The sequence below is a fragment of the Candoia aspera genome, chromosome 18 (assembly GCF_035149785.1).
Source record: "Candoia aspera isolate rCanAsp1 chromosome 18, rCanAsp1.hap2, whole genome shotgun sequence".
In the NCBI taxonomy this organism is placed as follows: domain Eukaryota; kingdom Metazoa; phylum Chordata; class Lepidosauria; order Squamata; family Boidae; genus Candoia; species Candoia aspera.
In genome coordinates, this window is record NC_086170.1 from 357,158 (window position 1) to 370,780 (window position 13,623).

The 13,623-nt window shown below is 52.1% G+C and overlaps 1 protein-coding gene across 1 annotated transcript; it reads left to right on the forward strand.

The window, feature by feature from the left end:
• The first annotated feature begins 264 nt into the window (after positions 1–264).
• On the forward strand, positions 265–13,418 carry LOC134506922 (anoctamin-7-like). Its single transcript, XM_063317292.1, has 23 exons — positions 265–570; positions 1,333–1,435; positions 1,801–1,988; positions 2,279–2,386; positions 2,493–2,629; positions 3,008–3,065; positions 3,303–3,413; positions 3,825–3,990; positions 4,623–4,713; positions 5,317–5,413; positions 6,027–6,170; positions 6,514–6,651; positions 6,765–6,863; positions 7,436–7,538; positions 7,806–7,917; positions 8,341–8,395; positions 8,827–8,924; positions 9,078–9,214; positions 9,610–9,815; positions 10,022–10,164; positions 10,248–10,338; positions 11,142–11,276; positions 12,293–13,418. The coding sequence occupies exons 1-23, from the start codon at positions 442–444 to the stop codon at positions 12,317–12,319; spliced, it is 2,676 nt and encodes an 891-aa protein (XP_063173362.1). The 5' UTR covers positions 265–441; the 3' UTR covers positions 12,320–13,418.
• Positions 13,419–13,623: the final 205 nt, after the last annotated feature.

Here is a 13,623-nt window from a genome sequence, read left to right on the forward strand (position 1 = left end):
GATGCCGTGGGGACCCCCGTCCCTCCCCTTCCGGCTTGCTGCCACTCGGCCCCTCCTCCTCAGCCCAGCATAGAGCTGGCCCGGGGAAGGAAGAAAGGCTGCTGCTCCAGCCCATTTCCATAGCTACGCAGGCAGCCTGCCCTGACGGGAAGACAGAACAGCTGACTGGTGGCGCCAGAGCCTCACCGCTGCCCCCTTTCACCAGGCAGCACGGCTGTTTGGCTGTTTGTGGCGCCAGCAACGCTTCTTTGCCTCCAGAAGGTGATGGATGGGTGGGTGGCAGGTTGCAGGACCAGGGACAAGCGGAGGGCAGGGAGGGGGCCTCTCTGACTCCGGCCCCTTCCCTGAACGGCTCCTTTTCCGGCAGGCCCCCTCCTAGCACCCCCAGGAGCTGGTTCAAAGGAAGCAGGATCCTGAATTTACCTTCTGCTGCCAAATACCATGATCCGCAAGAAAGCCCCTGGTTTGGGTCCTCCGGATGCCAGTCTGCTGCTCAGCGTCGGAAAGGGCTCCGTGGGCCAGTTCAACGATGCAGGTGTCGTTCAAAATGGGGCCTCCGCCGGTAGCTTCGTAAGTACATGGGTAGGGCAAATAATTTCTGAAGCAAGAAATTCTGGGATTCGACTATGTTTTGCTTGAAAAACCTTCTGCTTGCAAGGCTTGTTTTGCTCATGGAGGACTGTGGGATCTGGTTGTGATGGAGTAGCAAGGCAAAAACACTCTGCACGTGCTTAGCACGAACCTCTAGCACGCAAGCCTCAGACTGCGACCAATTGGAAACTTTCCACAAGAGAGCAGGAGATAGATTCAAATCCCCAGGGGCAGCCTTAAAGATTTGTAAGGTGGCCACAGGTTATCTGTCACCGTGCCAATAAAAAAGAAACGACATTAGACGGGAAGAGTTGTAGGTTCCACCAAGAAGGAAGCCAGTTCTTTCCTTTGGTGCTGCGATGAACTCGGGACCCTGAAATTATCTAGGGTGGGTCTCCATGATCAGATGTGGAGAAAAGAGCACAAGGTATCCACAGCCTTGCCATGGCGGTACGTTCCGTGATGCCAAACCACGACCTATCGCCCCAGAACAGGAGTGCGCCCCTGCTGCAAGGCTGGGTTCCTAAGAAGGCAGAAAAGGGAGACAGGACACGCCAGACTTGCGGTCCAAGTAGAATGCGTTAAAACCTCTTAAAAGACATTCCTTAAATACACGTGTGACGGGTGCTCTCTGGTGCCTCCTGCCCGGCGGTCAGAAGCACAGCAACCGCTGCCCCAGGGGCTTCCCAGGGTCCTTCCTGTCTCTTTCAGCGCGGTCTCACTTAAAATTCTCATGGGCAGGATGCAGAAGAGGATGATACAATCTGCGTTTATGGCAGAGACGGTTATGGTTCTTCAAACAGCCCCAGAGGAAACTACTTCAGAGATGGGAAGACAAAGATTGGTGAGCATGTCTTTTTCTGCCCCGTTTCTTGGCCTTCCTGGTGTCATAAAATGACAGGTCTGGAAGGGATCTTGGAGGCCATCTGGCTCGGTGCAGGGTGCGTGACATTCCAGCCGAGCTAACGCGGTGGTTTCACAAGCAAGGGAAATGGGGGTCCTCCCCAAGAGCTCTTTTCCTAAGAGATAAACTAAGCCAGAAGCTAGAATCCAATGCAATTCAGGCAGTGGGAATTTGTGAGAATTCAGAACAGTCAAAACAAGGGAATCGCAACTCTTGTTCTGTAACAAGGCAACGCGTTATTAAGTCCTGTGGACCAAAGTTCCAAAATGGGTGCCCGACTAGCCGCCTGTCTGGCTGGCTTGCAGACTTTGTGCTGGTCTGGGAGGAGAAGGTCCGGCCCGCCAAGAAGAGGCGAAGCAAACGGCCGCACCATCGAGGGGATGTGGCAGCAGGCAGCACCAGGGGTGGCTGGGAGCAGAGCAACGGGCGGCGCGAGAGGTGGAAGCGGAAATTCCTAAAAAATCTGCGGAATGCGGGTCTCTTGATGGAGAAGGTGAGACGGACAGCCGCCTTGGCTTGAACAGGCCGCCGTGGGTTGTGGCAGTAATCGGGGGCCTGGGCGTTTGAGCCTCCGCTTGCATTGGCACAGATACAGTGCCAGTCCTGATGCTCCTTTGCCCTTAAGGGGAGTTGGCCCGCGGGTGCTGCAGCGTGCTGAGATCTACGCTCACCATCCTTTGGACAGTTGCTGGGCTGTAATTTGGGCTCCCAGAGTCCTTGCCTGGGGGCGTCCCTCCGTCCTTCTCTTCCCGACGCTCCCACCCCAGAGGGTTGCTTTTACAGGAGGAGACCCCGAGTGAACACAAGAGCATCCACTACCTGAAGCTGAGTGCCCCGTGGGAGGTGCTGGTGTATTATGCCGAGGAGCTGTGCATGCGTGCGCCTCTCCAGGTAAGCCCCCGGCTTTCTTTCGTGCAAGTTTCGGTGTGCGGTACAACAGTCCGGCGCCCTCTCTCTCCCGCCACACAGATCCCCTGAGCGGCCCTTTCCTCCCCAGGCTCACCCCAACCCAGACAGAAACAGTTCAGATGATCTGCTTCGGAAGCTGCACATCCCCAATCTAATGGATCAGAGCGTGCCTAATAAGCCCGTGGACTACTACACCTGTGCCTTCCGCAAGTCCAAGCTCGACAGGTGAGCGATGGCAGATAGCGGTGGGTGGCCGGGCCGACAGGGCCCGTCTTCTGACAGCGCATCCTGGCCGTCCTCCCTGGTCCCCGGGTTGGGAGCGAGGGCTCTGGCCCCAGCTTAACAGCAGCAGTAAACATGAAGAGCCTCCTTGTGCCCACGCACTTTCCTATCTACGATCTCCTGGTAACTTGCATAGTTATGTCCTTAGAATTTCCCTCCATCGGATGGGAGGAGGCTGGGACCACTGGGCAGATCCTGCAGGTTCAGTCAAAGGGGACATCTGCACACCACAAAGCTGATCCATCTCTCCCAGGCCCCTGCCAGCTTTGAAGAACACTTTATGTCGGTTTTCAGGTTTAAATCTGTTGCTCTCTTTTCCAGGTTCCTGGGCAGTGATTTGCATGACTCGTACTTCACCAATACACAAAGGCATCGCATTGTAAGCTCTCTGAGGGGAAACTGCCGGCCCAGTTCCCAGGTTCAGGGCAGACGGGCCAACCCAGAGGGAGGGAGCCATCCTCCCAGCCCTGTTTCTCTGCTGTTTTGACAGCTGGCTCGCTTTCTTGGGGATAACCGAAATCTGCCACGGCCATCCCACATTTCTTTTTTTCTATCAGCAGTTCTTGTTCTGGTTCTCTGTGTCCTGGTGCATGATCTACATAAATACCACCTGCAGGTGTATGAAATCCTGGCACGGACTATTTATGGGAAACGGAAGCATGCTGAAATAGGCATTGACCGGCTGTTGAATGAAGGAGTATATTCTGCAGCTTTCCCACTGCACGAGGTAAGAAGGTCAAGGAGGGTTCCCAACGGAGAGCAGGAATGCAGAGAGGTTGCGCGCAGGAGGGCTGGGTCCACCTCTGCCTAGGAATTCTGCCTTTTAAATCCCAGCATGGTCATCAGTCATGGTTTCTTGGCAATGAAGGGCTCTCTCATGACTGTCTTTTCTGTTTCACTGTCTACAAAGCAGTCCTTTAACTAATTTACCTGAAATATCCCCTAAATTCTGTGTTTTCTGTTTTAGGAACAAATTGTTTTGTATCGTATGTTATATCATTGTATATTGGGTTTTATATTCCAGATCTAGCGTTTTAAGAGGCTGCAAGATTCTTTGGGGATTGTTCTGCTCTGCCCTAACATGTCTCCTTGCCTTGTGGATGATGAGCTTGGGTATCCCCTCCACCCCTTTCTCTAGGGCCCCTATGAGCTACCTGAGTACGAGGTGCTGAGTGAAGAGCTGAACCCCCGGCAGATCCTGTACCGTTTTTGGGCCCAGTGGAGCTGCTGGTACAAGTATCAGCCCCTCGACCACATCCGGGAATACTTTGGAGAGAAGGTGGCCATCTACTTCTCCTGGCTGGGTGAGAGGCTCGCTTCCCTCTCTCCACATATTCCCCGTCCCATTCCAGAACTTAAAACTTTGCTTAGGTTTTGAGCAATTACCTAGAACCTGGGGAACAAAGCTTCCATTTGAAACCACAGAGCATGTTGGCTGTGTTACACAAGACCCTTAGCAAGGTCAGTAAAAGAGTAAGCAGATGCATTTGCACAACCCACATTTGATCAACACATTATAAGGTTTAACCTTAATTAATTGGTTTTAACCTTGCTTTAGTACTTTTGTGGCTCAAAGTATTGTGCGATCTAGTTAGGTGGCTCGTAGTTAGGTTACGGCTTAATCTCCTGTGAGTAACCTAAAATGGGTTAATGGAAAACCAAATTAACAATATACGTGAAACCAATTATTTTGGAAGTGGCAAGCGGTGACCTTTGCATAAGCTCAGAGGCTCAAGTGTTTGAGTCCTGGCCTGAATGAAGCCTTGCGTGCTCAGTGATTTCCATCTCTGAAACTGTTGAGCGTTCTCTGAGCTAGGGCCATCCGCAAAGTTTCTGGAACTGCTCCGGTTTGGAAATCACGCTAATGGGATGGCCTGGGAGACCCCGGGAAAAAGGTTAGGGTGGTTCCTTCTGACCCCGATTCTCTTCTTTGCAGGCTTCTACACAGCCTGGCTGATCCCAGCCGCAGCTGTTGGGAGTTTCGTGTTCCTGGCAGGCCTCTTCACCCTCGAGACGAACATGCCGGCGTGAGTGTGGAAGAGTGTTGGGGACTGGGGGAGGGAGGACAGGACGTGGCAGCTTCTGGAAATCCAGGAGTAAAAGCTTTCTCCTGCCACATGGCTACTGAGAATTTATTTGCTGAATGCCTATAGCACCTTTCTGTCCACAACACTGAAAATGGGTGTGGATGAAGCTCTTCCTAGCAGGGAAATAGGGTCCATGCCTCCAGCCTGCCCTCACACATGGCAAAGTCCTTCAGTGCCCCACTGGCATCTGCTGGCCACTGGGTGGGGGCAGAATGCTGTGCTTAAAGGATCCTGGTCCAGTGAAAAAGCCCTTCCTGCGTTCTTGAATTGACATAGCTCTATCTACCAGGACAAGATTGCCAAAGGTAGCCTCCAGGCTTAAGGGCAGTCTACCTCTGAATACCAGGGCATAAATACGTGCTGCCAGTGGTCATCCTGGAGAGATCTCCTGGAGAGCAGTATCCTGAACTAGGCAGGCCCACTTAATCTGGGTGGTAAAAATCTGGCACTCCTATTAAGCAGGGGTTTTGGAGGTAGAATCCTCGCACGCAAGGGCTGTTTCCTCCAAAGGCCGGTGACCTGCACCTTTTCCACCCTTTCCAGGCAAGAGATCTGCAACAGCGGGGGGCAATTCCTCATGTGCCCCCTTTGTGACACTTGCGGCAACTGGAACATCTCTGAGATCTGTCCCATGGCAAAGGCGAGGCGGCTTCCCGCAGCTTCCTGGGTGGTGCTCAATTGAGGAGTCCTGGAGGGTGAACAGGGGTTGCCACGTCATCTCACACATTAGACGTTTATCCTTAAGGAGGGGCAGAGGGCAGCTCTCATATCCCCCGGCTCCAGAGACAGATGTACAGAAGTCACTTAAAGTCCCGCCTCCGGGGCAGATGCAGACGGTGCCGGCCATCCAGCTTCTGGACACCTCAGTTCCTCCATGCGTAAAATGGGAACAATTGTTCAACTGTATCAGCAGCGTATTTATTTTCTGAAGTTTTCATTCCTCATTAATTTACTCAGTATTCCAAAGGTCAACAGCTCTGTTTTGGGGAACCCAAGTTCACTGGAACAAGAGGGTGAACCTGTTCCAGTATCCACATTCCTGGGCTCAGAATTCATTCGTTCCAACCGTGTGACTTTCGACTCAGATGCTTTTGGGTGAACCCTGGGGTGGTAGTTAAAAGCACGATTGACCCTCCAGGGCCACATTTGCTCCTCCCTCCAGAATGGGAAAGGGGGGGTGGCCAGTCCTGCGCTCGCAAGCCCTCCTCTCGTCTGGGAGGATTTCCCCAAAGGGCATTTCTCTGTGTCCGCAGGTAGGGTACCTCTTTGACCATCCTGGGACGGTGTTCTTCAGCATCTTCATGTCCTTCTGGGCGGTCACCTTCTTGGAGTACTGGAAACGGAAGAACGCCACTCTGGCCCACCACTGGGACTGCATGGGCTTCCAGGAGGAGGAGGCAAGGGCTCCGTTTCCATCCGTTCCCTGCTGCTCCACCCACCACCAAGGGTCAGGCAAGCTGGCCGTGCGCGCAGCTCCTTTCCCCTGAGGTTTCCAGGTTCTGCAGACGCCAGTGGAAACCAGTTGGTTCCGTCAAACGGAACACACGGAGGCCAATACTTAGTATTAGAAAACCCCCAATTAAGTTTCACATTCTGTCTTCTGATGGCCAGTAGGCATTCCCAGAGCAGCTTCCCAAAGCTTACCTCCCATTGAGTCCAGCAAGGTTATTCCCTATTTAGGAGTTCATTCCAACCCTGATTTTTTTCTTTCCTCCCCCTCTCCCTTTTGCATGCTCCTAGGAACGTCCTCGCCCAGAGTTTGCTGCCATGGCCCCTTGCCTGGAAGAGAACCCCATCACAGGGGTGAAGGAGCCCCATTTCCCTGAGCGCGACCGGCTGTCACGAATTCTGACTGGATCCATGGCCATTGTCGTCATGGTGAGGGGCTCTAAGTGAGGGTGGGGAGAGGAGAGGGAGGTTCCGGCCTGCCTCAAAGCTGACACTCCCCTCCTCGTGTCCTGCTTCCTCCTCCTCTCCTCCCCCTCCCATAGCTCTGCGTTGTGATGATCTTCCTGGTGTCAGTGATCATGTACCGTGGGATTGTCAGCACCGCGATGTACCACACCGGGAACAGAGTCTTGATGACCCAGGTGAGAGAGGCTGGTTGTGCTCGGATCCTGCCCTCAGCAAGAGACCTACAGAAGCTTCCTTTGGTCCTCCCCAGAGACATTCCACATCCTTCCTCTAAATTTAGGATTTCACAGAAAACAGAAATAAGGGCGGTTTTTCTAGCCTTCATATTTGTGCAGAGAAAAAGAGTAAGTGAAGGCAGAGTGTGGTTTTAAATTATGCATGGTCCTGTTCGCTATTACTCAGTAAAAGCCCATAAGGTAGTAACAGCAGTACTACCAAGACAGGCTTTCACCTGCCCTCCGAGCTGCTGGTTGGCGGCCATAAGCGCACTTAAGTTATGGTAATCTGACATTACTTTCTGTGTCAGTATTACTTGGAGAGCCCTTAGGCCCTTGGGCCTTCAAGGTACGAAGATGCCGTCCTGTACGTGCATCTTTGTACCTACGTACTCTCTCGCGTTTCTAGCTGTGGTACCTTGACCGTTAGGGAAGTTCAAAGGACTGGAGCACGATGGACTCCCCTCTGGGGAGGAGAGTTGTTGCGGGAAGAGACTGGTAAAACCTGGCCTATTTCCTCCTGTCCCCTCCAGGCAGGTAACATTGCAAATATCAGCAGTTCCATGGTGAACTTGGTTCTCATCCTTCTCATGAGCCAAGTATATACCTCCTTGGCCGAGAAACTTACCAGATGGGGTGAGTAGAAGACTTGAATCGTTCCCAGTCTTTGATGACTCTATCACAGGTAGTCAGTCAGCCCAGGACGTGCACCTGTTTGACTTCATTTGGGACAATTGTGAAAAAACGTTTTACAAAATATGAATCTTGCTACTGGGTTACTGTACTTTCTTTTTGCTGGAAAAGTAGCATATTAGAACTCTGGCCCACTCCATCTTCATCAGAGTTCATTCTTTCCTCTACTGGCCCAACTGTCCTCATTCAACTCGCTGCTTCCCCTTTCAGAAATGCACCGGACTCAAACGCAGCACGAGGATGCCTTCACCTTCAAAGTTTTCATTTTCCAGTTTGTGAACTTCTATTCATCTCCCTTCTATGTGGCCTTCTTCAAAGGCAGGTAGGGGATGCAGGGCAAGGTTTCCACTCAGAGGCAGGAATGGAAGGAGGCTCCTAGGGGTGCATCCCTGCACCATCTGGCCCTTCTCACAAACGCTCTGGATTACAGATCTATTGAGGTGTCAAGCCAGAATCGAGGAGCCTCTCAGTGGACCAGGGCTTACTCTCTGTGCAACACGTGCCCTGTCTTTCCAGCCTCTATTCCTAGCCATCTGCCTTCTGAAGTCTTCCCTCCCACCTCATTAGCCTAACCTGAATCTCTCACTGTGGAAAGCCTTTTAAGATCTGTGGCTGACCAGAGCTGGGTTAATGGCCCATACGCACAGTTATGGGCAAGAGTTGGGGTTTCCCTATCCTCAAAGCTGGACGTGCCCAGCCTAACGTGCTCTTCCACGCTTTTCGACGCCTTCCTTTGTCCCAGCAGGTTCGTGGGCTACCCTGGCCAATACGGAAAGCTCCTGGGCATGAGGAACGAAGACGTAAGTACCGGAGCAGTTCCCTTTCCGTGCCTCGACCGCGTGCACGTTGACATTTCTGCTTCCCTTTTCCTGGGCACTGTCCAACCACTTCTCAAAGCACTGGGGAGAGCCTTTATTTTACATCACACATACACCTTTTGTTTTGCTGCTGCTGAGCAAATGGGTTCGGTCAGTTAATGAAATATTACAAAGAAAACGTTGCCATACCCATTTAACCAAGGCCACATGGAACAAATGTAGGACAGTGAGTGGCAATTTTCTTTTTAAGATTGCTGTGAATTTACCGGAAATTATTCTTTATAATGGCACAAAACGCTCGGAGTCCTCTAGGCCACCTTGAGGCTCCAGCAGTGGCTGTTCTCGATGCACCAGAAGTACAGAGGTGACTTACAGATGCCCCGCCCTCTCTCTCCCTCTCTCACGCCCTGCAGTGCGGTCCCGGTGGGTGTCTAATCGAATTGGCCCAGCAGCTGTTCATCATCATGGTTGGGAAGCAGATTGTCAGCAACGTCCAGGAGTTTTTCGTCCCGTGAGTTGCCTGCTGCGGGAAACAGCAGAGAGCCCGGGGGTGATTTGGTCAAAGGAGTGCCTCTAATTCTCCAGCTCTTCGCTCCAAGTGAGCGGCACGTTCCTCTACCCCAAGGGAGAGTTGGACCCAAGCCTCCCGTTTCTGTTCCTCCAGGAAGCTGAAGGCCTGGCACCAGAAAAGGAAGCTGGCCCAGGTACGAGGTGCCCAGATCTGCCAAGAGTCCAAACGGTGGGAGGAAGACTATGAACTGATTGAATGCGAAGGCCTCTTTGAGGAGTACCTGGAGATGGGTAAGCAGGACAAGAGACAATCCCGGAACAGGCAGATAGGAGCAAGAGTAACTTGGGGCCTGGATGCACAGCACCCCTGCTGTCCAGCAGCCACTTGGTCCACTAAGACCTTGAGATCCTTTCACAAGTTGCTTTCCAAAGACCAGGCGGTGCACTAATTAAATGGTGGGCAGCAGATCTTGTTCATCTTTCCAACTTCTGAAGGACAGCATGTTCCCCTTCCTTCTTCACACTTAAGATGTTTAGGGTAACTGAATTTCCCCAGCTCTCCTGTCTCTGTGAAAGTTAGACCATCCGCTTAGCCCCACAGACACACACCGTGCTCCTCTGCTCATTGGGAGGGTTATCTGGGATTCTGTAAAATGTGACACTGAAGGTGGAATGTTCCTTCTCAGTGCTCCAGTTTGGTTTCATCACCGTTTTTGTGGCTGCTTTTCCGCTGGCCCCCCTCTTCGCCCTGCTCAATAATTGGGTGGAGATCCGCCTGGACGCCCAGAAGTTTGTCTGTGAGTACCGCCGACCAGTGGCCGAGCGTGCCCAGGACATCAGCGTCTGGTTCTTCATCCTTGGGGTCTTGGCACAGATATCCGTGATTGTCAATGTGAGTCTAAAAGGAGCAGCGGAGATCTGTGAGCGGTCCACGATGGTCACAGGTCTGCAGCTCCCGAGACCCCCTTACTGGGGGAAGGGTGGGGACCCCCCCGAAGTAGCGGGCACACTCCCTTGGGCTACAATGAAGAGAACAGAACCGCCCCACCCCAACGACAGTCAGCCCTGATGGTTCCAACTGCGGCTGTTTGCCCGCAGGCCTTTCTCATTGCCTTCACATCCGACTTCCTGCCACGCCTCCTGTACCAGTATGAACATGACAGCCTCCTCCGTGGCTACGTGAACTTCACCCTGGCTCACGCCCCACCGAGTTACGTGCACAGCAACCATACCACCTGCAGGTGAGCAGAGGCCTCCGCAGCCCACAGCCGCGGCCAAGTCTCACCCTCCCTGACCGTGCTGATCTGCCTTGGCCCGCTGACAGGTACAAAGCCTTCCGAGATGCTCAGGGGAGCCACACCCTCTTTTATTGGAAACTCCTGGCCGTCCGTCTGGGCTTCGTCATCGCCTTTGAGGTGAGACCGGCACATTGTTAGGGAAGGGTTGGAATAGGGAATCGCTATGTGGGGCTAAGCAGCTGTTGCCCGTGGGGAGCAAGCAAGGCATCCGTGAAGTCATACGTTCCCCAGAGTTAACCCTGCAGTAATGGTCATAATTTATTCCAGTTAGGAGTGTCTGATTTTCCAAGAATAGCGTCAGTCAACTATCCTTTGGCACAAACTTTCTGCCCATTTAAAAAATCATGAATTGAATATAATTATCTGGTTTGTCTAGATTTATTTACCATTTATTTACTTAGTTGACTGGGGATTTTCATTATTATTCCAAATATAACATCTGAATCTTCTCAGCATACAAATCAGGGTCTGGCAAAAATTCATTGCCCGCATTAGTTTTTTTCAAAGGGACTTGTAATTGAAAATTACCAGTTTATTTACCAGGATTTATTCAGTTGAATAATCTCCCAGAACTAATTTTTACCCAAACATACATGAAATGTGCTTAACTTCAGCTGCATTTTCCAAGGTCACAAAATTTCAGACCTGCCAACTTAGGTAAATGTGCTTTCTTTCTGTCATTTTTTATTGCGTTTTTCACGAAAGAACATGAAAATACAGACACTCCTAAGATGTCTGTACGGTGAAGCTGACTTACGAACGCAAAAGCCCCCGATGCTTGGCTTTAAGACAGCAGTTTTCTTCCAGTCAGAATCTCGTTTCCAGAACAGAAGGAATGATGTTGACTTACCTCAGGCTGAAGGCACCTCAGAAGACTTTGAAGCGTGTAATGCTGTCGTCTTCCTTCTCGTTCGTTCCAGCACATGCTCTTCTTCTGCTTGCGCCTCATTGGCTGGCTGGTCCCAGACGTCCCTGGGTCCCTGGAAGTAAAGATCAAGCGGGAACGTTACCTGGCCAAGCAGGCCCTGGCTGACAACCAGGATGTGCTGCTGACGGTGAGTCACGGCTCTTCTCCCACACCAGGTCGGTCCATGCCAGAAGCATGTGTGTGTGCATGTGTGTGCGTGTGTGTGCGTGTTGCTGCTAGTGCCAAATATCCAGCGGCAAGAGAAGGACGCAGAAGGGGACAGCGACTGAATCTTCCACCAGGCAGAAAGCACCAGGTGCTTTGGCTACACAGCTCAGCACCAGACTGGCACGTTGGTTTACCGCAAATCCTCTCTGCCACTCCACCCACCTGGCTTCGTGAAAATCAGCAAGGCATGAGAAACACTGGCTGTGCATTACCCCACGGCAAGACCGGATTTCTGGCAGAGAAACTCTGGGAGACCTAGCCCCCTATTTCTAATGCTGGGGTAATCCTCAAACATTCTAACCACACAAGTGCCTTCACTGCACACAAGTGCCTCCCACTTCACAACTAGCTGCAAGCTGAGCTAACAGAACCGTGGTGGGATCCCCATCTGTCTTGTGGTGTGGTGCGGCGTGTAGTGTTGTGCTTGTGCCGCCTGTGCTGCTTCTATACAGCAGCATGCTCATCTGGTAGTCCTGGGGTGAGCGGGTGTCACTCTTCTCAGTCACAAGGGTGCCTCACATCAGCTCCAGAGATGGATGTGCATAAGCAGGGCTCTTTCCACACCACGTGTCTAACATGGAAGGAGGAGGCATGTCTTTCCCTCCTCCGACCCTCTGCTCCATCAGCTAAGGATGGCTAACGGTTAACAGTCCTCGGGATGTCTAGAGAACAGAAAATGAAAGAAGTTGCAGGCGGGGCCAGAAGACCTCAATCTGGGAGCCTCGCGAGCATCGTGAGGGCCGTCTTTCTCCTTTCAGATCTGATCTGGCAGCAACACACTTTCACCACCTCTGGGACTAACTAAATCGCATCTCCACTTCACACTCAACTGAAATTACTGGCTTCACTATAGCTGCCCTTTCAGTCCCTCGCTCCAGGCCTTTTGTTCTAAATGTGCTATTCTGTTTTATTTCCATTTCTTCTGCTTTTCTACAGCAAGCAGCCTTTTATCCAGCAGTATGATTTAGCACTACCTGTGAGTCAAAAGCATGGGCACCAGTGCATCCCCCTCAATCTTTGATCACACGAAGCAGCCCCTCCTGACAGCATAAACAAGGCCAGCGGAGACCGGAGGAAGCCCCCGTCTAGACACTCTTCCGAAGACCCAGAAGATGGACCTCCAGTGCCGAGTTGGGAGGTCACAAGTGACTCAGCTCCTGTGCTATCTTGGGACGCTCACTTCTTGCCTTGTCCGCCTTCTCTCTCTCGCCATCTACAGAAGCACCACCTATCTTTCCAAGCCTTTTTCCCCACTGGACTTTTTGTTTTCTCAGCGGGGGCACAGCTTCCCCGCCAAGGCCCTGCGACCGAGGCAAAGGCCTTCGGGTTCCTTGCCCTGGGAGAGCGGCTCTGCTGGCAAACCCGGCCCCGTTTCCCCTGAGATTCCCAGGAGGCTCTGCTTCCGTTGGCAGCGGCTCCTTCCAGGCCACGCAGGTTTTAACCAGAGTCTACATCTAACACCTTCCCGTTGGTATCTAAGATAGCTTGGAGGGCGGGCACACATTCAAAGAGCAAGTATCCCAAACTGGAACTTCAGTCAAGCCAGCAGAAATCTTTGTGGCAGACAGTGGGTAAAGAATTGTGGGTGCCATGGGGAAATCCTGCCTTCAGGAGGTTGGCCGGATTCTCTGTGATTGCCTGCAGCAACTGTTCGATTAACCCTCCATTGCCTGCATTGGCGGATGCCACCCACTTAAGGGTTACAAATAAGTAGTGTCGTGGGCAGCCTTTACAAGTTTGCGTTCCATACTATTACCGCATGGCAGGATTCAAATCTGAAAATCCCACCCACGTGCATGCCATCTCCAAAAGACGCTAGGAGCCTTAGGCAATCAACAGCCATGGGAAGAAGGCTGTGGGTTGTGGGAGATGTGGTGCTTCCTTCCTTTCCCTTGTTTCACAGCTGCTGCCGATGGTTTGGGGAATGAAATCCAACCCGCTCAGCAGTATCACAGGTCACTGCAATTCCCATTCTATGCCTTTCTGAAATGTCTGTTCTTCCGAGTTGCAACTGTACAGCTTGTATCATCAGGGGATTTAATAAAACCTGGAATGACCTGGACGTATTGTTTCCGTGAGTGGCGGGGGGAGCTCGGTCCTTTCCTCTGGGAAAGGAAGTTGCCACCAGTAGTGCTCTGCAGGGAATTATGGAAGCTGTAGGCCAACCAGTAGACAGAGCCCAGTGTTGGGAGACCTCCTGGGAGAAGGGGAAGCCTTAACATGAGCAGTCTTCTAAGCAGCTTGCTGCACGCTCCTCAAGCATTTGC